Genomic DNA, 25,745 nt, shown 5'->3' on the forward strand with positions numbered 1-25,745 from the left:
GCACTGTCAATTAAAATTAAAAAAAATCGATTGGAAGCTACCTAATATGGCAGAAACGAGAAGAAAAATAACCTAAATGCCAAGGTGAATAATTTTCAAGCAGAATACGAGGCATTTTTTTATCCTATCAAGTAATAAAAATGATTTTTTCTCCATGTTTGTAATATGCTTATTAATTTTTTACAAATTAATTAATATTTCGTTTCTCATTTGGTTCATAGATATAGAGTTTTTTGTGGTAGGAGTGCGAAAACCCATATATAAAATTGCTTTGAAAAAGCCCAATGTTTCCACGGTTTTACTTCTGCATTTGAAAACGTGAAGGCAAAATGTAAGCATGTGTATAACTATTACGTGCTACTGAATGCTTTTACGAAGTTTGAATGATTCTTTGAGTAACTGGACAAAATAAAGTGAAATAAAATTGTCATGAATATCCTATGAATATCCTATAAAACACATGAATATCCTATAAAACAAGCATTTTGAATATTAATGTCATATTAAATTTTTACTTTTACATCCCAATAGTTGTGTCTTTAAATTAATACATGTTTTTGCCATTTTGTGTAGGTAATTCCGTTATATGAAATCACGTAAGTTAAGATATCGTAAAAATCAATTCTGAACCTTATGGTAATATATCTGGAAAACTCTAAACTTTATGGGTTTATTAGACAAAACGGTATCGTGTTTAGAGAACATTTTATGCGTGATAGACTTTAAGTCCTCTAAAACACGTCATTTATGAATTGAGGTGCTCAATATAAATATACTAAATAAATAAAAAATCTATATATGCAAACAAGCAAAGTATTTTATGCTCCATTTGGGTACTTTCATTCTTGGAAACTCAGTGGTTAACAATCTGTTTTGTGGACTTTTTGCAGACATTTTGAAAGATCAACCGACTGCTAACGTTCTGATAAAAAAAACCTGAAAATTGCTGCAGCCACAAGATTATTACTTTTAGGTAAAGTAGTTTATGGATAGGAATGTCTATGAATTACTTTTAAATTACTTTGAAATTAAGACTGAATGTCTTTTTCATATTTTCTTTACTCTTTTTTTTACAGAACGCGCTCAGGCTTGGTTTATAATCTCAGGACGCGGTTTGTATTTCAAAAATCCGGCCAGGCCAAAATATTTATATTTTCAAAATTGTTAAAATTGTTCAGGTAGAGATTGATTAGCTAATGGCAAATTTGGTATGGCAATGGCAATTAAGTTCTCTATGAGTTTCACTTTAGAAACGAACGCCTGCAGTGACTGGCAAGCTTTTTAATGTTGGATGAAAATATAGTGGATTAAGTGGTAAAAAATAAACACTTACAAAATACAGTTAGTCTGGCGTTTGCCCTGATCGCCTTGTTCAATTTGGAGGGTCCAACTTGGCACTGATATTCAGCGTCGTCCTCAAGGGATGCGTTGCTTATCCGCAAGTTGTAGACCCCGTTTCTACGTTCGCCAATAACCGAGTATCTGGGGTATCCTGGGATGACCGACGAAAAACCTGCAAAAGATTTTAAATCTGTTTGAAACCCTTGGGCATTACGACACTCGCATGAATTATGAAGGGTGTTTTAGGTAAATTTGCACTGGAGTATTCGGGTTTGGAGGCGGTATGCTTTTAATCTGCAGGGAAATCATTGGAAACAAAACACGAGTAAATGTTGAAAGCAATTTGGAAGACACTATCTAAAGATCGAGGTTTGCTTACGCAGACTGTTTCAGATAAATGGCCCCCATTGGCAGCTTTCATCATTTACTTGATAATGCGAGAATCGCATCTTTTTCTTTCTTTGAATTTGAACCGTATTTTTCTTTATTTCTTATGGAAGAACCAATCGGCGTTTTCAGTGTAATTTAAAAATTAAGATCCATTTTTCTAAATGACATACGATATTTTCGTAAAACAAACCAGACCTTAGATCCAGAGGGAGTTATGCAACCAAGACAGTAAGAAAATAAAATGAAAAATCCCCCAAAAACTATACTTCAATAATAATATTCAAAAACGCTCAGTCAAAATAGAGGACTGTTTTCTAATTTAAATGAAACCGTGCGATTAATAATAGTTTTATTGTATACGGGAGCACCGTTTTGAGCCTGATTTGAAATACATATTTTAACCTTAAGGTAATTCGCTCGATTGAGCCATTATTCAATTTTCTTGTCATAATACGATAAATCGTTTTCATGCTCGGAATTTATTACTTTGTTTCAGTGGCAAAGTTTAATAACGTTATTTTGCATATCGAGTATTTTAACATTTGTCTAAATAGAATTCGATTTAAGAAAGTATATAATTAGGATCCTTTAGAGCTCTGACAAGAAAACGAGGAAAATGTCATACAGTAATTTGAGCAAATGTAAAACACTATATAAATGAAGATGACTGAAAAAACTAGTAAATTTTCAATGATATTTCCTCCTTACAGTTCAACATACGTAGGTATTATTGCGAGTTATAAAATTGGAGTTTCTATTAAAACACCTACTATTTTTATCGAAGCTTTTCCAGCACACTTAGTGTAAAATTCAGAAAATCACCCTTTTGCAGCAACATAAAAACGTTCATTTCACCTTCCCATTGTCAGTTCCAAACAACTTTAATCTTAATGAGTTTAATAGAGCAACTATTTAATGCATATAACAATGGCAATATATCTGTAACATTATTGTCAAACATTCGCCAGTGCATTCTGTCCATAATCTTTTCGAAACCATTATGCTGAAATTCGCTGTCAGAATGGGGAAGAAAGAAATCAGAGGACAAAAGAGTTTTCCACGAGGCTTCAGGAAGGAACATTTGTGCGTTCAGTTTAAAATGGGACATCTAAATGGTGAGGAATGGGAAGGTAATTTCGCCTGAGTAATAGTTGTAATTTTGATGTCTCATAAAATCCATTTGTTTTTCGGCTGAAACAATGTATGTCAACCTAGCGGAGTGTGTAGATTAAGTTCATGGTGCCGACATTTGAAAAATTGGAAATCCGTTTTCTGAAAACTATGGATAGCATCTTTTTTTATAGGTTTTGTATTAGTACAACTTGCAATGACGAATGAGGAAAGCACAACAACAATATCAGAAAACTTGTTTAGTCCATTATTTTCAGTGCCCATATGAGCGCATTTCTATTCTAATCCTTGCAACATAATTTAGAAGAAACTTCAATTACTGTAAAATCCATATTGTCAGACTTTAACGGAGACGGTGTTGGATGTCTTCTTCTATTCTATCCCAGTAGTCTAGTCCGTGTTTTTGTGTGTGCATCACATCTGCGATGTAAAATTTAAAATACCACATTCAAAACTCCGCCGTTTGACTAAGTCGCAAAGTATCGGGATTTAGCGATGTATGTTAAACTGGCCATCCACAATGGGATTAATGACTTTTTTGCGCCAGCGTGGATTATCTCTTAATCCCAGCATGTTGCATTTTGTTCCTTTAAAACGGTTACTCAGAATTTTTTACCCATTTGGATTTACTTAAATCTGTTTGTGWTTTTTTTCTACATTAATTTCAATATTGCAATTAGAAATGTTAATTAGGCAAAACATAATTAATAATTAAAATCAAAGGAAACGAACTGATTGCTCCAAAATGAGTTAGGTTTAGATTTTTTAGAACGAGATTTCCATGGGTCGTGGGAAATGGGAGCTAAAGAGCTAACAGTTGCACGACGTCCATTAAGGGCAGTAATCATTAGGCGACTAATAAAGGAGCTTTTAGTGGATTACCTAAAGTGAATAGATGCTCCTGGCTCATTGCACTTGACCCTTTAAGATTGACCATTTCGTACCCTAAGTCTTATTGATACCTCTGAACCGTAATTACTTAAGTGTTTTCGAATTGGAAATCACTAAATATGGCACCCGACCCAACACCCAAAACATTTATCCAGACCCTCGTCATTATATGATCTGGAACCGAAATACCACGTTACTATCTCAATAATCTCCATAATTTTTCCGACGATTTTTATTTCTAAATGTGTTTAAGAATTTTCCAAAAATATACATTTTGAAAAAAAAGTGGTACCTGACTTTCTTTTGATGTCATTGATTTGTTGCTGAATGTTTATTTTTACATTCATTGAAATCATAGCTGTGTTTTTAGTTTCATCTTAGTTCTTCTGAAGATAGTTCTTCTCCGATATAAATTTAGTATCATTTTACTATTTAGAAATTAGCACTCAATGCTTACCAAGTGCAAAGCCATCCTTCGTCCACTGTACAGCCCCAGCCAGCATGGCAACTTCGCATTCCAACATAGCTTCTCCTCCTTCTTGCACTTTCGTATCATGCGGCTGCACTCGGAAGTACTGCTGACCAGCCGATACCACCAGCAAAAGGCTGAGAAAGTGTACTGGAAAAATGCAAATAAATTAATTTAGGTATTAAGCGTTTGAGCAAAGGCGATATATTTTCGCCAAGAAAAAAACATTCCATTTATGCTATGACTTAAGTACATTTGAAAAAAAAGACAGTTTAGCTGTTTTGTCTCCTGATCTTTGTGAAGGAAAAAAACAACCCTACCGAAATGACCTAAACTAATTTAAGTTGAAAAATTTGCCAACTGAGCAGAGGATAATAAACCACGGAAAATTGCAAGTGAGGCTTACGAATTAGAACAAGATGGCATAGATTTTGTGATTATAAGTTTGGATAGTGAGGTGGAATAGGAGAATAAATTGAAAGAAGAACTTGTCAGTCTGGCGATAATTTTCTTAAACAGATGAAAAGGAGAATGCAAAAAAGGCAAAATTGAGTTAAATACTAGTAAATATGAACAAATATAAGCACGCAGCCTATCGATCTGAATAATTTGGCAGAATGAGGAAAGTCTCTCTTAAAGCAAACATACGCTTTTGAAGATGAACTACAGTAAATTTACTTTATTCAATTCCTGTATTCAGAAAAAAATGAGCGAGGCCATTGTTTGAAATTGGAGAATTTATTCCTGACGCATCGCAAGCACAAGTGACTTGCATCTTCAGCGGTGATTTCTCCGTTGAGCCCATCACCTCTGAGGCTGCCCGGAAAAAATATTTTTCCACGACGGCCTGAAAGCCCGAAACTCACCACTTTCATTAAACAATTTCCATTTAATTATACATTAACGCACCTCGAGCGAATGATATACTTCATATCCTTTAAGTAATTGTCTATACATTTCGGTTTTGGGATGCTTTCCAGAGCAGTAATATAAGGGCTTTTTAATTATGCAGACTAATTAATTTTACTGTGACAAATATTTAGCAGAAATTCAATCGAAAAATGAATCACCGCAGCTGTTGAAATAACGACAAGAACACAATTAATTGAAAACAAATTTCGTTTTGATAACGTAGCAAAATGCTGCGTGGGTTATAGCATATGTTCCATTCTACTCACGCGAACTAGAAGTTCGAAATTAATTTTTTCTCACATAGACAAAGAAGTGATTAAACAGCTCTGGTATGGAAAAGGCTGTTGCAATGCTTAATTGGATACCCTTTATATGGTATTTTTTGTTCATTAGAGCAACAACTACCGTAATAGAATTAATCGTGATTGTAAGTCCACCATCATAAATAAAGGTCTGTCGAAAATACTGCATTGCGTATATGCTCTAATGGGAATTAAAATTATCTTGTTGCGAAAGTAAAAGGAACTAGAGTCCATATATTATTTGTCCAGATAATTGGAATGACTCACACGTGAACTAGTTCTGCGGATTTAACAGATTTAATGAGGATAATATTAGTAATGTGTGTAATGGCGATACTATTTAGATAGCGTTAGCGTTTTTTTTAAATACATTTAGCTGCAGCATTTAAAATCGTGCATTAGCGGACTGAAACACACATTTCTTTTCCAAAGTCTGCATTTTTCGCTTTTTTACTGCGAACAGCAAAACACAATTCTCGGTGTACGTGGCCGCGCCGCAAATACAAATATGGCAATAAAACGCTAAAAAGTAAAAACGGGTGAAATTTAATTAGCACTCTGAAAAAACACATTACAGTCGTATTTCCTAAAACCCTTGTTGTTCGCTCCTCTGGTGAGAAGAGCCCCCTTTATGTTATCTGTTACCGTTGAGATAAATTGCTTTTTTTCTACGTATTTTATTGTGTTTGTTTATATGATGCATTATTACACACATATGTTTATTTTTTTCATTTCACGAGAGCGTGTTTTATTTTATTTTTTTCTGCGCGAGGTAAATCTTGTAAAGGCGCCAGTCTGGAAGCTGAAGGATAAGACTTCCCGAGTTTTATGCATGTTATAAAAAATAAATAAAAACCACTGTTTTCGATTGCTTCATAAATATCTGAAAAGAGCAAAGAGAAACAGCTAATGTGAGACTGATAGCAATGAAGCAATTTTCATATTTAAGCAGTTTGGACGTTATATAAAATTGTGCTTGTGTTTTGAGAATTAAATAGCTCATAGTTCATAAAGACACGTTTATTTTTTAGAATTTTATGTAAATGTGCATGTTTGTTGATTGAACACGTTTACTTCTTGGATTCAGCTTAAACACTTTGTTTAGGATTTTTCCACATCAAACCCGAGGAAAATATCTGGAGAATTTCAGTAAATAAATGGCACATATTAGTGTGGGAATGAGCAAATGTATTTCTGCTTGTGAAAAAAATCATTATATGACAAACACCTTTTAGTTCCCAGGAAACAAGTAGAGTGATTTAATTTTCCGTAGGAATGCTTTAATCTGTAATTATACAATTCAATAATAGGTTATGAATAACTTTTACTTTGCTTTGAAATTTCAATATCTGGTTAGACGAGATTCCGGGCAAAAGGTGATTTTCTGAACCTCAGAAGATACTTCATATGTAGTTGAACATGATTATGTAAGCCTTAAAATATTTACTAAAAGTATATAAATCATTTATATGTATAAATAAAAAACCAGGTCGCTTCTAAATCCAATTAGGAAGAGCTAATCTAAGCGTCAAGCTAAACGACGCGAAATTTAATTATAGTTTCCTTCAGCAAATTTTAGTTTTTCAGTTGCTGTTTATAACGGTTTTCAATTTTGGGCTGATTTCACTGATTCGTGATTTGTCGCTAAGATTTAATTGCACGGCAACATTAAATATTCTTGTCGATATTCAATCAAATAGTGTGCTTTGGAATTAATTAAAACTAAAAATTACTTACTAATATGTGCTATATATATTGACAGATACAAACATTTATAACTGTTACTTAAGTATTACAAAATAGCATTGCAAATGTTCATGATTGTTCCTGATAGATCGATAGCTTCTTAAAGAAGTAATTTGGCAGAAATCAACTTCTAACTAAATATATATAACGATATATAAACCACAGATTTGTAACATGTTTTCAATTTAATCTGATTTTCATTTTTCTTCAATTGCTTTTTAGTATAAATCCTAGAAGGAAAGCAAGCCAAATTTGATAACAAGCCTTCTAGGTACACATAATAGAGAAAAAACACGCCAGAGAATATTCTATATTATCCCGAAATAAATAAATATCGTAGTTGTTCCATGGGAAACAAAGAAGGGTAACTGGGAAATATTTATATGATAAAAATATTTTTTGCGAAATTAAATTTGACCGGTTTTCACCTTTTTCGCATTTGATCTCGACTGTTGGATGCAATATTCTTACGTCACATTTCACTGTCATTAATTTTTAATAGCGGTAGCTATTGAAACAAACGTTAAATAAACTGAAAGTAAAAATGCTTTAGAATGAGAACAACTGAAGAAAAATTCCGAAGAAAAAAATTGAATACATGTGATAATTGACGCAATTTTCATCTATTATATTAATAGTGCGGTTTTAATTTATGGGGTATAATGTATCTGGAAATGGAAATAAATTTCTTGCAAACACGCATAACTATAATTATAACATTTTTCCCCGTATCTAGCAGGTATTTGTTAATAACTGTACTTAATAACAATTACAGTATTAACCGAATGCCATTTATTTAAATGCCCTTATATATAATATCATGTAGGTAATTTGTTTCAACTGGTTGCAAAAAATATAAATTGTCCGCATTCGATTTGGAAATTTGGTGAATTGGGGCAATAAATAAAAGCATACAAACCGTAAATTATTCCACTTACTATTATACATTTTCCGGTTATCAATTAGGTATTTTATTTTACTTTTAATGTATTCATGAACTGCCACAAATTTACCTCTGTTATAATTCAAGTGTGATTGATATAAACGCATTATTTATTTCATGGCCCTAATTGTTTTCAAACCCTGCTGTGTTCTCAAACCAAGTGGAAAAATCTGTCGCATTTTGCAGAATATGAACGAATTTACCTCCTAAATTCCCAACGGTTTTTTTACGGTTTATGGCTGCGACAGCTTTCTGCAGGTTTCACGTAAACTTGACTATGTGTCGCCTTCCGGTATAGCGCCCCTTTGACTCAACATCCCTTTTCCTTTCAGAAAGCTTACCCGGCATGCTAATTATTAAATTAACGGAAACTCGCTGTATATATTATGCTATCTCGTTTATTTTCTGGCATCGTTTCCTTTGGCCGTTGGAAATTGGGTCCTGATTTTGTCATGTGGCTGATTTAGGTACCAAATAAAACCTCGTTCGACCCTAGCCTTTGAATTCGCTTTTTGCATGCGGTTACATTAAATAGGAACATCTAATTAAATTCACCCTTTTTGCGATCTGAATGTACGATTGCAAATCAACATCGCGTACGTATTGGGTGCAATTCCAAAACAAACTAATTAGATCCAAATAATTGGGAATTTAACACCCACAGAGCAAAGCAATAATACTGGATTTCATTTGTGGTTTAATCCCGATTAGTAAATTGAATCGTTTCTAGATTTAATCGCTAGAGAATCAGATTTAAAATAGGAAATAATGTTAGCCAAACCAACTTGTATGTATGCTATCAAATCATCAGTTTCAATTTTTGGGCGCCGTAATGATTTTGCATAATTAGTTGGCCGTAATGGCTGCAAACCGGTAACATGGAAATAAGGTTAATTAAATACAGATCGGCAAATGGGGGTTTACAGCCGATGGTGGCGACAGTAATTATAGTCGAGTTATAAGCGTTTCGAACTTCAGATATTTGAGCTACTTGATAACCGACCAAACAGTTTTTTTTATTAACTCCAAACAAGACAGCAAACTAACTAACCGACTCAAATTTGCATAAAAACATGCAAGTAATCAACATGCCCAGGAGAATCTTGAGTTATAGACCAGTGAGGTCCGAACTGTTTTATAAAGATAATAGGACTATTGTTTAAGAAGCAATTTCTTAAATTTGAGCAGAAAACGCGACATAAAAAACATTAGGACGCATATTTCCAAATAATTGTTAAGTGTTAGGATTTTAAATTTTCGAAATATTTCAATTTTTCCTATTACGAATAAACGTATGATTTAACTGGAATCGTTGGAGATGTATTCATATTACAGAAAATTGCAAAAAATTTTAACGCTATGTTTGAAAACACCGAAAGTTTGGACTTAATATTTACGATGAGTTCTTTACTTTGTTTGGTCGAGGATTTTCAGTCCGACTTTGATGCAGGTTTTGCGCAAAAGAATCCTATTTGAAGGATATATTTATCCTCCTATCTTCCAATAATCGTCTGACGATTTAAAAAAATCTAATTTTCCAGCACGGCGTGCTGAACTTTATATTTCAAAGCTTCCAAAGTTTTTGTGATATTTAACTTACATTTTAGGCATATCTTACTCTTTATCGTATACAGAACTAAGCAACGTTTTGTACGGTAAAAGCAAACATTACTTTAAAATCCTTAAAGACAGTTCACAAATAGTTCAAAAATAATTATCGAAACTGGAATGGTCATCAGAAAAAAGGGTAAGAAGATAAAATTCATCTTATGCGAGAAATATCGCTCTGTATATTCTCACGGTTATTTATATAAAATACATGATTAAAATTTCACTGTACAAAATTTGAACAAAATTATGTGCAGAAGTAGCCATTTACGATTTTTTCGGTGCATAGTCCACTCTTTCGTATAACTTTCATTCTCAAAACAAGTAGTTTTCGCTGTATGAACGACCGTACATACTACGTTATTATATACTACATAACATGTCTATATTACTGTGCATTAAGTAAAAGAAATTTTTTGATTATTTTTTATGAAAAAATGTCAATTTTGTCCGGTTTTTTCTAACTTTATTTATTTTATCAGTATTTTTCAAACTCTGTTTATCACTCGCAGTACAGCAAAAACTGCATTTTAAGGATGGAGCTGTTGTTGTCTCCGGAGGTACGTAATTTTAGTGAACAATTCGACAAAAAACCTCATTTTACAAAACATTTGGAACAAATTCAAATTTTTGGAATCTCAAGTGTTTATAGCGGAATCTAAAGCATTAGTAATCTGCTTAGCACCTAGCTGGAAGTCCGAATTTTTAACATTTCTGAAGTAAACACAACTTTTCATAATACCCACGCAAAGTTTCCAAAATGCTACTAAGGTCTTTTGGAATGTTCTTATTTATACTTTGGGCAAATTTCCATCTATGCACCAAACTATAGATTGATCATTTGTCATGTTAAAACATTTTCCTTAATTTAAAAATTATATTTAACATTTTAAGTTAATCAACCTTTTCAGCCTGTCAGATTATAACACAGATATAACAATCGGCAGTTTAATTAACTCCGGCATTTAAATTTTTATCCATCATATATGCATACACCGTATTGACAATAATAGCACTATTCAAATATAGGTGCAGCATTCTGCACCGTTATACAATTTTAATGCGACTAAAAAATAGATAGATATAAGCCATCCGGTTCGCTGTATTACCAGGAAATGCACGCGGATAATTTTATAATCTCCGATCAACAACCCACGGGTTTTGCGAACATATTAATTACTACACCGTTTGGCACCGGACCTAATCGATCTAAAATCATTTGATTAAATGGACACATGCGTTCATAATTATGATGGGAAATAATGGACCTGAAATTAGGCCTTAATTTCGTCGGATTATTTAGACAGTTCAGTTCCAACTACCTTCAAATAAACAGTTCTGCGATATTAACTATGAAAATGTTTTCTTGTTGATCGGCGAATTTATCTAAAACTTTATTGCTTCAAACAGAAAATTTCCCATTTCAATTAAAGTTCCGGCTTTGTGCGCTGCAATGAACTTGCTGGGCTCAGTGAATATCGTTTTGTAAGCTGTGGATTTAATCGAATCGCTTTTTAGCTTTAAATGGAAATGCCTGATACATTAAACAGACTTAAGACTGGTTCATAGTTATTAGTTTTCCTGGCAATCGATAAAAATTGTAGTAGAATATTGATCAGTCGCGAAAGAAAATTCATAATCGTTTTTCAAATTCTTTAATTTGATAATATTATATTTACTCGCTTTCGGCAAAATATCTAGATGAAACATTAATCTAGTGTATTAGTATATTAAATTAACAATTAATCACGTTTGTTGTTAGCGCACCTTCAGCCAATTGTTGTTGCTGCAACATCAAATCGAGAACAAAGTTCCTGATAAATTCTAATAATTAAATAACTGGCAGGGTAATCTATTGATTACACTGTGTATCTGACAAAGAATATACTGCAGTGGCCACTAACTAAGGTCTCATAAATTTTACATGAAGTAAACACAAACAGACTCGTTAGCTCCATGCTGGATATATGGAGTGAATCTCCAGCAAGGAAAAAAAGCGAATGCTCTGCACCAGATTACTCTGTGGACATAAACGCAGGACAGGGTTGGTTATCTTCTTAATCATCTTAATGGCAAAGTACATTTTGCATTCTATTTGGTAAAGTTTTAAGCATGCCTTTATAGTAATTAGTGCAACTAAAACGCAAGCTTCTTTTTTTTTGATAAATAAAAAGTATAAATAGCGCCAAGGAAAAATTATATAACATATTTATATTGCGCAGTATTCACTAAATCCTGTTGTTTCATTCGAAATTATTTTCTAATTTAGCAACTGTTTTAATATAAAACACTGATTTATTACCACCGCAAGAATCTGAATCTAAACCACAGTTCTGGCTGCGCCTATGACTCTTCGCTCATTTAATGATTGTTTGCTAAACATATTACCATTATAAAATAAGGCTTATCTGTGCTCCCATTTAAGATCCACAGATCAGACTTGTGTATCTTTCCAGCTTGTGTACATTTTAGGATTTATATGCGCCTTATATATTATGCGACTCGATCATTACTATCTTACATTTACGCTACATGGGAGGTAGCTTTACATGAAATTAATTTATGATGGTACAACCTAGAAAACCGATCGTGTGTTAAGGTTTCTTCGTACCACCCCAGTGATAGCAGAAAATGAATTAGGCTTATAATCGGTTTGAAGATATAGTAGCATGAAAACATTATTTGCACCGACTGATTATATTTTTCAAAAAGGCCCGGCGTAAACTTTTGATATATCGAAGTTTTATTGAAATAATCAGAATTGTAAATATTATAGAATAGTAGAATAAAAGAAATTTTCAAATTTTTTCAAAAAAGAAAACATTCAAWTAGTTAAGCGAATTTGCATTTTTGTGTATTATTTTTTAATATTGCATGTTGAAAAAGCAACAGTTAATGTTATTTGAATGTCAGTTGCAAAAGTTGAACGCGTTAAAATGAGGCTGAATCAAATATGCACTTCAAAATGGACATTGGCAATTTTCAACAGAAGCGATGTGGAATAAAAAAAGTCCAACAATAAAATTTTGCTATTGGCAGTGCGACTTTCTTTGATTTGGGATTATTCTTCGTTAATAGTTGATTATCCAATCAACAATTCAAGCAATATATGCGAGATTCGTATATTTCAATGTATACAGAATGACTACGGAAGAATTGCCAATAGTAAACATATGCTATAAAAGCTATAATGTGTTTAACGAAATTTTCAAATTAAAGTAAAGTAAATTAAAAAATATTACAATTTTGCAATCTCATGCGATATAAATATTGTATTTGTTTTGGCTGATTTTGGCTGTAGTAACATCTCATATTTATATTTTATTTTATTACATAAAGTCAACAAGATGTGCGGATGCGAATATTTTGCATATAGGTACATAAACACGACTTTTTACTAGTTGCAATGWTATTTTTAAWTTGTACAATATTTTTTATTACCGCTGTGTTTATCGGTTGRTAGACCGAAGAAACACTACTTTTCCTGATCSTACGTTGTGGTAATATTTAAGCCATCATCAGTGGAATAATTTAGTTTTTCCTTCGCAACGTTTAGCACAACGGGTGAGAACATGTYACAAAAAGAGGAAYTATTTATTTTCCTTTCTCTTTCATTTTTTGCCTTAAAAATGCAACTAGTAAGAGGTTGACTATACAGTCAATATACACATATTATTGAACTGTTTTGATATGTCSATGAYTCATGCCTTGAAGATGACTTAAATACAGCCAAAACTACTGTCCGAAAAAATAGTGTTAATTTYSGCAATCTAYCAACCGGTCAACAAACTCATCGAATAGAGAAATTAGCACGACCGCCACCTGTATCAGTTATTATGAGTGTGTGTAAATTGAAAAAATTAAAATCAGTATTAATTAWTTTTTTTCTGAATATATATTGTTAAATGAAATGATGGACGAAAGAACTATTTTTACTATCCGAAATATTCTTTAAAAAAAARTTAAACTGTTGGAGCAAGATTAACTGATTCTCCGAGCTTATACTCACATTCCACATTACAACAATAATCGAAGTTTATTCAAGCTCTATTTAGTTGACTAAAGTTATTATTCTGAGTACTGCGGAATCTATTTAAAACACTTTATTGCAAGCCTTCAGTAATAACTCATACATTCCAACAATTACCAGTAGAACTGGAAATAAATAATTAATACCACCTAGGTCACTAAACTCTAGAGGTTAGCACCGATAACAAGTTCCACATTTTGCACTATCAATTATTATTAAATTGTACACATATGTGCATAATGATTTGTGTGGAGCCATCCATGGAATTTAGCATTCTTTGCATAAACAGACATAAATACCACCTAATAGCTGACTATTTCTTGGTGCAACTTACATCAAAATGCCACATACCCAGCTTCCATTAAATGCACCAATCTCTACTAATTATAGAGAATATTAAGCGGACTGCATTAACTAGAGCCTGTGCGATTAGTTGACCCATATTCGGCAGCACACAATGCTCTAGGTATGTATCTGTAGAGCGCCGCTTTTACTATTAAAATATATGTTTATATTATCAACGAATTTGATCTAGCGACTATGCTGGACCGCATCCAAAAAGCATTAGATTACATTATGTCAGAGATGCGCATTTTGGCATGTAATGTCCGGATTACAAAATTATACATAGAGGCGATATCATGTTCCAATAATGCGGTATGCATGTACGGTGTATTGAAAAGGAATCGTGACAGTGCTGAGCCAAAGCCGATTTTACTGTGGCTAATGCGGGAAACAATAAACTTGACTACAAGTTACTACCGCTTTTAGAATTTAATGATAGTTTATGAAATACGCAATAAAGTCCAGAGTCTAGAATTTGTTTTCTTTTGAACCAGATAATTTTGCTGCTTTTCCATGGCCTTTGTGTCTTTTCTTTAATTTTTCGTTTCTTGTGGCCACCCAAGATATGTTGCTCTATTTGGATTGATACTGCTACTTTATTCGTTTCTTCACCAACCTGTCAATTTTTACTATTTTCAGTCTGTTGTTAGGCTTATATGCGCGTACTCCTTAGTTGTTTGGTTCGCATACATTTACAACATTAACATTTTTGGACAACTCAAAAGAGACTTCATATGTTTGAAGGGCTTGACGCAGAACGATCTTCAGAAGAAATGCTGTTTTCTCATTGATTAGATTTCAGAATATCACAAGCATTTTCCTGCTGTTTCCATTAGCAAATTCTTCCAACACTTCTTTAATGGATGGAAAACTATGTGATGATGAAACATTTGTGCCGCATAAATATAAAGTTGTTCAGCGTTTTCCTCGCAAAAGTTACTCCGAGCTCGTGGTTAACATTGATATGTGGACGTCGTAAAATAACTTCGGGGAGATCGGTTTTACTTTCATGGAAGATAAAACATTCGCGTACTTTTCATAAATGCTTCTTCATTTACCGTCAATTTTCTAATATGTCAATAGCCCAGCTTTCAAAACTTTTGCGAATTTACAGTTATATCTGTTGGATGTTTCTACGTCGTGTTGTTTGTCTCGTGTTCTAAAATTAACATTGATAAATATGTTTATTAGTTTTTCATCCTAAGTTCTTTTTTAGTTTTGTTGCTTTAATAAAATGTGTGTATCTTCGAAAGCAACAGAGAAGTCGCACTTACTACTTAGTTTCTTATTAGCTAAAGCGAGGAAACTCACTAATGATAGTTGGATCATATTTCTACAATCCTTACTTTATGCTAATCGTACTTGCAGATTTTAGCAAATGGCTGTGGAGAAAGTAGCGATCATTTTGACCTGTTGAAAATGTAATTTCCCATTAATATTTTCCCGCAAATCCTGCTTCGCGTTCGTTCGAGTCTACGTAGTTTTGTAATGTAATTACGTTTCTACTATTTCATTCGCTTAATTTTTAAAACACAATTTGTGCCGGGGGTTGGTCGTGTATCTATGTTATTAAGAATAAATCGTTGGGCCAATTCTAGTGCACGTCCATTTTCTGTGTGTTTATCCTTTGGAGAAATATCGCCGCTATTCAGTCTAATGCTCTATATTTTCGTCGAAAAGATTGCTCTATGGCTTTGGGTTTCTACTTTTCGCTATTCTCCCAGTATAAAATAGCGTTAATTTGTAACGTTTTATCTCTGAAAGGTTATGTAGTTTTTTCGCTAGATTTAACAAACGAAAAATTACGACGGTTTTCTGAAATAAGTATAGCACGTTAGCAGTATATAAATCATTCAGATAGTTTATTGCGCTCATAATTTCATATTTTTTCCTTTCTCTTCGCAAGTTGTATTTAGTACTTCTCGCTAGATTTAACAATTATATAAAGCTTTTTGTTGTGATGTTAATCATTTTAATAACCTAAGTAAAAATATATATATTTTCCTTTAAAAAGTCTCGTTCAATTCAATAAATTAGGCAATTAACCGGAGGCTGTTCTTAAACATAACATGCTCTTATGAATTGAGTATGTGTAAAATCATTTTCGCAAAAGTAGGTTTTCCTATCAATTAGGATCGAATTTCTTTGAAACTAAAACAACACCTGTAAAGGTACTTGGAACTGAAATAACTGCTTATGCGAAATGTTTATCCTTCTTGCAAAACTCCATAGAACGATCCTAATTAGGCATTGTCTGCATATGTAAAGGGGTTTAAGCAGCAACTTGGAAAATATTTAAATGTTTACTCGGCTATAACAGTGCAAACGGCTAAAGAAATTGAATTAATTTCCACCGTCTGTTAATAGCTTAGAAATGGGCTTCTTTGCATATTCACAACGCATCTTGAGAGCTCTTTTATTAATGGAACTGAAGTAGATGTTTAATAGAACTACTTTGGTTGGTGCGATAATTGTTTGCAGTTACTGAATACTGAATATAATAGAAATCAGTGGACAAAAGTGAATAACATTGAATTATTCCGTTAGCTTATGGCTTAATATCAAACGGAACCTTTCATTGCCGTAACATTAAGTTGCATGGTTTCTATTCTCATAACGTAAGAAAAGCTTCCTTTGAAATGCTGCTCCTTTGGCAAAATCCACTCTCGATGCTTATTTCCATGCAAAGGTTTCGAGTTCGGTTTAGCACCGACAAAACGAACCCTTAAAATTTCTCAGGAAAGCACAATAAGGGTTTGGAAAAGAAAAGCTGCTGTTTAATTTACATGATGGCGAATGAGGCGGGGAGAAATGTGTATATAACGGTAATAACCAAAATTACATTGCCTCAAGGGTTGTTTTCCGCCAGCCAAATTATAAGCTAGATTGTAAGTGTTTCATGTTTTATTACCCTGTACTTAGACAAGTTGATTGTACGAAGTCTCTTTGAAGGAGGAATTGTTGTCGAAATGATTAATTTAACGTTAATGAACTGTTTGTTCATTGTTCATGAACATTCAAGAAAACTTTTCGAAATTGTTAGTATTATATTCAGGGAGGGTCAATTTATAATCTCTAACTGTGTTGAGTAAATATGATATTGAATATAAATAAATTTACGCTCACTTAATTTCAAAGCGCAGTTTGCTCTTCTGTCTATATTTAAAAAAATTGGCTCAGCAATCTTGTTTTAAGCCAAAAACAATTTAATTTGCTTATACGTACGTGTGAGGCTTTATCATGCAAAAACCCAATAAACATTTTCTAATTCCAATAATTTCAGCTTCAATTCCTGAGTTGGTATCTAGACCAATTTCACATTTTTCATGTTAACGCGAATTGATTAAATTTCTAAGCACATACTTTATAAAGAAGCAAAGTAAACTCAAAGGGCTGTAATTTAATCCAATAAAATTATTCCAGAGATCTAGAGAGAAATACTTGGCCTTGATCTGCTTTACCTGGCTCTTCGTCAAAATGAAAAATGTATTAACTAATTAAGTAAATAACAAAATTCTTGTTGTCTGTATCTTTTAATTTAACTGCAAGAACTAGGACAAACCGAACTTTTTTCTACCAATGGCAGTAAATGTTCACATGGGAACCCACGTTATTAAAGAAGGCGAAGTTAACTGAAGTGATATGAAAATATTTGAGCTCTAGTGAAATATTTTTAGCATTTAACATTTCAGAATTTAAATGTGAAATATGCATATGTATGGTTGTATAAAGACAATTCCTTAAAGAACAGTGTGAACTGAATGATTCAATTCACCAACTGTTACTCCTTTACTCCATAAATAAGTCCGTTGCAACCGATGGAACTCAAAATTTTGATGGTTTATGAGCTGTTCGATGGTAACTGCAATCAGTTACATGGAATTCGACGCCAGGTTAAAATAGGTTACTGCAGGTGCGCCATTAAAACCCACATAATTCCATTACCCCACGATAACGATCCAATAATTCCTTTAAAATAGCCGAAATATATAGGAAAAATGCCTTTCGGAATGGCGGTAATTGGTGTAGGAGTTTTTCACTTGGCGAAGAATAAAAGTAATTTTCGAATTCCAATAGCACAATACGAAATATATGGCTATGCAAATATTTCTTGAAACTAGGCCAATAAATGTGTTTGCTTTTAATGGTTTATCGAGCATTTAAGGATTTGAAATGGAAATCTTGTAGATCTTCAGCCAAACGTCTGACAGCGGATAATCGAGGAAGTTGCTCGGTTCGAACCGAGAATAGATTAGACTTGAAAATGGGAAAAGGGCAACTGCTAAAATGAATTTGTAGACTCTATTAAATGTCGAAAGTATTCTTTCTTAGTTGGAGAATGGATTAACGACTTCTTTATCCTTGATACTTAACAAACCAAATTTGCGTGTAACTAACTATCTAACTTAAAAAAAAAATTGAAAACTGAACTGTTTTTAAACCTAATTCCCGGTTTGCATGCGTTCTATGGACTACTATCGCTTAAAACACAGAAGAAAATCTGGTCAAAGTTGTAGTTCCTTTGAGAGCCATAAAGATTTAACACGATGTTTCCAACGATGCTGTGGCGCAGTTTTGCAGTTTTTTTCGGCACAAAGTTAATTAAGAAGATTGCGTCCTCGGTCCATGAACTCGCCACAGATTAAAACATCCCCGAAAATTTATATCTTGACGGAGGCTGCAAGCAAAATGGAAAATTACCGCTGCATATTTACTTAGCAACTGCAACAACCTACTTCTTTAAATTAAAACGGTACCGTAAAATTTGAGCACGAATAAACATGCTGCAGCGCTCTGGTTTCGCCTATGCATGCAAATATTTGCTAAATTATTCCGATTTTCTGCAATAATTTGTAAGAAAACCGCCCCGACTCCCTTTTCGGAATTTCCATCGGGAGTTTTATGCAAAGGAATTCATAATTTGAAAAATTACAAACCTTTTAGGTTGAGAAAACATTGACTTTGTTCAAATTGACTTTTTGAAAGAAATGCAAACATTTTAAAGTAAAATGTTCGCGATCCATTTATCTGCGACATTTGACGATTTTTTTGGGAATGCGCAAATTTTGTGCCACACTAATAAACCAAAAACCGAACTGAGCAAACATAATGAAAATGGGAAAAATAATGTCACAACAGGATGTTAATGACTTTGTGTGTTACATCCAGTAGCACTTCTCCATTAAATTATGTATTGAATTTTCATATTGGATCAATAAAGTCAATGGAAAAATATTAACTGGCTATTGGCAAAAAACACTTACACCAATAAACTGCAGCTCAGCCCAATAAAAAAAACAGATCACAAATAAACTTCAACAGAACAATATTACAATAATTTTCAAAACTCTTCCCGTTACCAGTACAGCATAAAAATCGCATCATATTATTACATATTAACACTATTCATCTCAAAAACATTTTGAAAGCACTTATTTATTTACTCACTTTACCTTAAAGTAGCAAGTCCGTTGGCGATACTTTAGAAAACATTAATATATCCTAAAATATATATCCCAAAATATAAATAATATATCCCAAAAGTACTTTGACAGTACGGCGTAACCTTTAATACAGCCATAGCTTCAGTTGCGTCTAGTTCAAAACTTGCTAGTCTTCTTAAGATGCATCCAATTAAAGTTTGCCTGCATAACTGCAGTGAAAAGCACAAACGCTTAGAGACAATTTAAATATTTCCGCACATAGTTTTGTCGACTGTTTACATATCAGCTCATTATAATTAACTGGTGGAATTTAGAATTGTACACTTTGAGGCTGTGTTTTGTTTAATTAGTTGAAAGTTGGAAAATAAACAGAACTTCGAAAAACTAATCTGTCTTGTAGAGAAAATGAAACATTTGGCTCTGCCAGAGCCGCTATAGGATCCTGATATAAGTAGGTGCAGATTTTGATATGTTTTGGCTGAAACCAGCTGATGATAGCTAATAAGCTGAAAAGCGGTGCTAGCGGTGGCTGATATTAGTACATCTCAAAATCTGTACGTATTTATATGAATATCTGTCTTACGTTTTTTTTTAAATATAATATTAATCTTAATTAGCTTTAATACACTCTGGTTTCTCCTAACACTTCTAACATATTAAGTTCGAGATCTTCTGTTGTTTGAAAGCTTCATCCAGAGGTCTCTAGTAAGCAAATCAATTTATAATATTTCGCATGTAATTAGACTTTTAGATTTTCAAACAACAAATATTCCGTTCAGCGTTGAAATTATGAGACCAATGTCTATTTGGTTCAATCAATCACATGAACAAAGTCCCATGAAACTTAAGGTGCGTTTCATTTTTCAAAAGCCACCACGTATATGAAAAGTCACTGTTTCGAAACGCTTGAAGATAAAGTCGCAGTAACTGCTAATTAATCGACAACTTGTACAGATTAATTGACGAAAAAAAATTAGTTATGCAGCACTTAAAGCGTGTCCGATAATGCCGCTGAATATATTTGCAAAACGGTACGTTAAGCATTGAAATTCCGCCAACGAATTGTGAATAATAGCAGCTGAATTCGAAACGTTGTAAGTCAATTGCTGATCTGAACAATACATAATTTGAAAAATCCGAATTAACTATTCGTCTATTTCTGTGCATACCAGGATGATTATCGGAGCCCTGCCTGATTATTAATTTCTAAGTTAAAATTTCAGTAAACTCGAAAATAAAAGTAATTCGAAATCTCACCGTTTAAATTTATTTCGTTATCAGAGTAAATTTTCCAAGGAATTTTATATACCTTCTCCGGGATAAACGTAATTTAAACAGGATGAAGTTAAGTACAAGTAAGAAACTCGCTAGACTTTGCACTGTTTATGGCGTGGAAGAAAGTAATATTAGACCGGGTTGAAATCGCGAATTTAGAGCAGATGGAGGAGGATCGGCGTCTACTTTGAGGAAGTCACGAGCATCATCGTGGCAAATAGATTGGAAAAATTAGCGTAAATAAATTCGAATGGGAAGTTTTCGTTTTTAAATTTGCATTTTATCAATGTTGCACATTGATGTCTGGTTTTCTTTGGAACTTCGATAGGAAGTATAACCAATAAACCATCATAATATTAAATCAATTTTTACACAGTTTTATATATTAGTGGACTATTATTTAAAACATACTGTTTTTTTGGTTTTTCTACATTTAGCCACTTACTAGGCTTGAAAACCAGCATAGCACCGAAGCACCGTTTCAGCCATTTATAATTTGCAGCGTTTGCCGGGGAAAAGTTAAAAATCGCCCGTAAAACTCCCTTTTATAGGTACTCTCTATCTAAAGTAGGCTAAAAGTTTAATCTGAAACTTGACTTTTATATTCAGGTAAGAAATACTGTAATGTTTTTGTTACAAATTGATCGTTTAAACTAGCGCAGCTTTCAAAATACTTTTTGATTATTTTCCGTAAAACTGCTGGCATTTTCTGAACCTTTCCAATAATAGCAACTAGGATTTTTTGCGCAACATACTTCAAAATATCGGATAATATTTTCGATGCTAATTTAATTTTCATAATTAGTTTTTCGCGTAAAGTTTCGGTTGAGAGATATAGTAACTCTCTAAAATAAACCTGGAAAAGTTGAAATAGCCGATGTGAGAGCGTATAAAACTGAAAAGCTGGAGTAAATTAATTATCAACGATGAAATAAGGGTTATTTTGCTTCGAATAATGGCCGTTACGTAATTGATTTTAAAGTTCCAGCAAAAATTGCGGTCTGTTTTTGAGCACTTGCATTCGCTATGAATATATTTGGGAAGGAGTATCTGAAAAAAAATTTCAATGTTTGGTTTTCAACAGTTTTATTCCGCAATAACAGTGTAGAGTATTTTCACACAAAACTTTTGTTGGTAGTAGCTACACGTTTTACATATTTGAAATTGTTACTACGAAATATTCAAATAATCGTTATGAAACATAAATAACCAAAGAATAGATATGTTTATATTCCATAAAAAATATTTTTATTGTATTGCCTACTCTCTATAATACATACTATAATGTTTAACTGTACTGCCAGTTCTATTAGCGAGCATAAATGCATTTAGTTTAATTAATGGACATGCCCTAAGGATACTTTGATAAAATCAACATTGTAGAATGACCAATTAATGGAATCATTAGATTTAAAAGCACGGTAAAAGTGGCTATTTATCGCTAGTTTTCCAATATATTCGCTTTAATGTACAGAAATGTTATGGCGCCAGATCGGCAGTCTATTAAGGTTTATGGGCATTTTATTTGATTATCGTAGACCATAAGAAATATAACATTATAAATATTTCATCGACAAGTCGTCTAATCCCGGAAAATCGCATCGTATGCGGGATTTCATCTTCAGACCCCTAAACATATTGATTTTCCTATTTGAAATGTCGAAATTGATGGAAACATTTTGGTAAATAACCAAACACAACTCTTTTATGCTATTCGAATGCGTCAAGTATTGTATGTTGCCTGAGTGTGCGAAATGAGATAAATTATGAAAAATATTTCGTCGGCAAGGAGAGCTAAATGATATAAAGCTTGGAAAAGCCTAAAAATAGCAAATAACTGAAAAGTTTTGAATTAATATTTACTTTTTTAATTAATGAATGCTGGGGCCGACTCGCAAATATGACACAGCATCATGATGTTTGTGAATAAAACTTTTTTCTTAGACATTTTGTTCTAGACACGCAATAATGGAGTTGGTACATTTTCTTATCTAGGGAATATTTACGTGAAAGCTCGTTTGTTATCCATATTAAAAGCACTTTTGGATCAAGCGAAGCTGAACAGTAGAACGACTGACACGAGGTAGGTAAATGAAACTCTTTAACTAATTGACTTGCTATTATTACATTCACTCAGTTTTAAACTTTTTAATAACTTTTAAATAGAAGTACTTATTTATTAGCATCTTCGGTTGTGTACAAATAATTTGGAAAATTGCCAAAGGAATGGGCTTAGAATTTACTACAAAATGGTCATTTCCCAGCTGCAAACATCAGGGCACATAATCAATTTGATAACGAGCATGAAAAATTTAAGCTGATATTAGGATTATGTTTCCGTGATTTTACGGGGACTAACAATTTAAAAAAATAATTTGAAAATATATTTGAAATCCTATTATGTTTTGGGCTTGAAATCCTTCAAAGCCTTTTACAGCGATTATTATTTTAAAATGTTGATGAAAACGCGGGGTATTGCTGAAAATCAAAACGAAATATAAGAGCAAAGCTTCGGCAAAGGCACAAACAAAAAGCTAATTGCAAAACGTTCGCAATTGACCCAATAACTTTCAACCTGCAATATAAACTTTAGTATTACGCCAAAGAGTGAATTCATGCGTAGAAATAAGTGAACAACACAGCTTCACTGAATCCTGTATAATAAGCGTGTAAGATTCAAATACGGGTTTTACACTCCAACAAATACATTTTTCGCATTTTCTGTTGCCAATTGATCTTGTTAGTTTTATCTGATTATTCGCTTCTGAAACACATTATAATTATGTTGTTTCTTCACTAGTGATTTTGCTATGTTTAGATGCTTTATATCATCTAATAAACGTGTTGGAAAATATAAATCTTTGCGATGAACATGCCAATTTGGCAGATACCGCAGAATGTGTAAATGTTAATAAAATTGTCCCGCTTTCTACTAACTTATTCCAAACGCATTTAAAAGCCCATTTGGAACATCTGCGACTTTTATCAGCAGTTTTCATTATTTTTAAACTTTTGATAATGGGCCCAGTATTTGATTACCCACGCCTATTAACTCGCCCCCCACGAAATCAATCCGAAACTTTTCCGGTCAACTCTCATTTGAAATTTGACCTTTATTAGGGTGGGCGTAAACCCTTTTAAATGGGTTTTGCTTGTCCCCGTACAAAGTAAAATGGACACAAAAGCGGGTACGGTTACTTTGATTACAAGTTAAACTAAAAGTTTTTGTAGCGGCTTGACCTGCGGTTTGCTGCTACAATTTTGTATCAAAAAGTCATTAACAAAGACAAAAATGTCTAAAAATTTTTTTCCAAGTAAATAGTCAAGATCTAATTTCCCGGAATGGGTAGTTGCCGCATGTTTTATTTTAGTTGTCGTTAATCGTCAAAAATCGTAACTTGCCTAGAAATTGCCATTTTCCGAAAATTTTTAGAAGATGCTTAATAAGATTAATAAACTTGCTGAACTAAAGAAAAAATTAAAAGAACTAAAGCTGAAGATTACAATGCCGCTCAATTATTTAAAACTGAAGCAATTAAATACTAAAATAGTTAATTTGCTTCAAGCGTCAAATAAAGCAGTTGTAAAAAGAAAAATTATGTTGAAAACTTTGAGTTCAAACAATGTTAATGTTACTCTATCGTTTCATGCAGGCGGATTTTGACGTTCGGATATTTGAGAGTATTCGGAATTTGAGATTTTAAAAATTAGGAAAAATAAAAAATCTTAAATCTACAATTTATAACTTGCCCAATTCTGATATTGATGACTGGCAATAAATAGCATTTAAAGCTTTGACACGACCTATTAAAATATTTAGTTGAAAATGAAATAAAACCGTTTCGTTTACGCATTTTTTCAACAATGAAAACTATATTTTATCAACTATCTTTCGAAAAACTCAATAAAATTAAAGAGAAATTGATATTCTGAGTTTTACTTTGTGATCCAGTTTTAATAATTGGAATCCTTTCCAGCTATAGTTCTAGCGATCTGGATATCAGAAAAAAATTCCAACTTACTTAAAACCGTAATAGTTTTACCTGGAATTAAACGAAACCTCTATCAAACAACCTTTGATGACAATGACTTCATGTCGAAAATTGAATAAAGAAAATTGCTTAAAAAATGTACAGTTTTCTAGAAAATGCATTTTAGTTTCAGATTTAAGATGTATTGGGCTAATCAGTTTGAGTTCAAATTCGAACCTAATCATTATTGTACCTCAACGGAAATTCAATTGCGGAAGATACAATAAGTGAGAGTAAATTTAGTCATTAATTGTTTGTTTTGTACACGATTTTAACTAAGCGTACTAACCGACACTTTCAAATCGACTTTTTCAATTTGGGCATGCTCTAAATTAAACAAGGGCGATCAGTTTGTCACCGTTATAATTCATAGTCATAAACTAGATCACGGTAAAAATATGACCAAATTAGAATGAATCCTAATAAAACTGACAAGCTTATTCATTTGCCATCATTAATGATGCTTGGTCGAGTTTAAAACCAGCATCAACGTTCATCGTGAGATCAATAATATGGAGCACTTAAAAAATGAACGGAAATGGCTTTTTGTACCAGAACTGGTTCTACATCCTCTCCGGGGGCACAGAACCTGATGTGAATGTGAGAATCTGCTGTGAAGGTAAATATGTCTATATATAGTCGGTTATCTTCTAAATTATAAATCAAATAGCATTAATTTGGTTCTTCCGTTCAGGGACTTGTTCGTATGGTTAGGACATGTGTTAAACGATAGACGAAATATCACATTTGACAAACTACTTAAAAATACCAAATGAATATGTGGCTTTAGCGATATGCTTTCTTCAAATAGCTATTTTGTTTGACTAACGAGAGGTTAATCAAAATTAAAGCATTACGAAGTAGGACTTTTTTTATTTGTACTTCAG

At 32.9% G+C, this 25,745-nt stretch overlaps 1 protein-coding gene and 1 long non-coding RNA gene across 4 annotated transcripts in view; one reads left to right on the forward strand and one right to left on the reverse strand.

Moving 5' to 3' along the window:
• The window catches only part of LOC125504162 (nephrin-like), a 79,924-nt gene that overhangs the window by 43,150 nt on the left and 11,029 nt on the right, over window positions 1–25,745 (reverse strand). For all 3 annotated transcript variants that reach the window (XM_048665732.1, XM_048665733.1, XM_048665731.1), the window contains exons 2-3: window positions 4,211–4,372; window positions 1,334–1,513 (exon numbers count right to left, since the gene is read on the reverse strand). In XM_048665732.1, the coding sequence (XP_048521689.1) occupies window positions 1,334–1,513; window positions 4,211–4,372 (342 nt within the window). The remainder of the gene's footprint in view (window positions 1–1,333; window positions 1,514–4,210; window positions 4,373–25,745) is intronic.
• Window positions 1–25,745, forward strand: part of LOC125504163 — a 57,466-nt gene that overhangs the window by 25,245 nt on the left and 6,476 nt on the right. The window lies entirely within an intron of this gene.

This window comes from Dendroctonus ponderosae, unplaced genomic scaffold (assembly GCF_020466585.1).
Source record: "Dendroctonus ponderosae isolate FM_Combo_2020 unplaced genomic scaffold, Dpon_F_20191213v2 Dpon_F_20191213_4, whole genome shotgun sequence".
Lineage (NCBI taxonomy): Eukaryota > Metazoa > Arthropoda > Insecta > Coleoptera > Curculionidae > Dendroctonus > Dendroctonus ponderosae.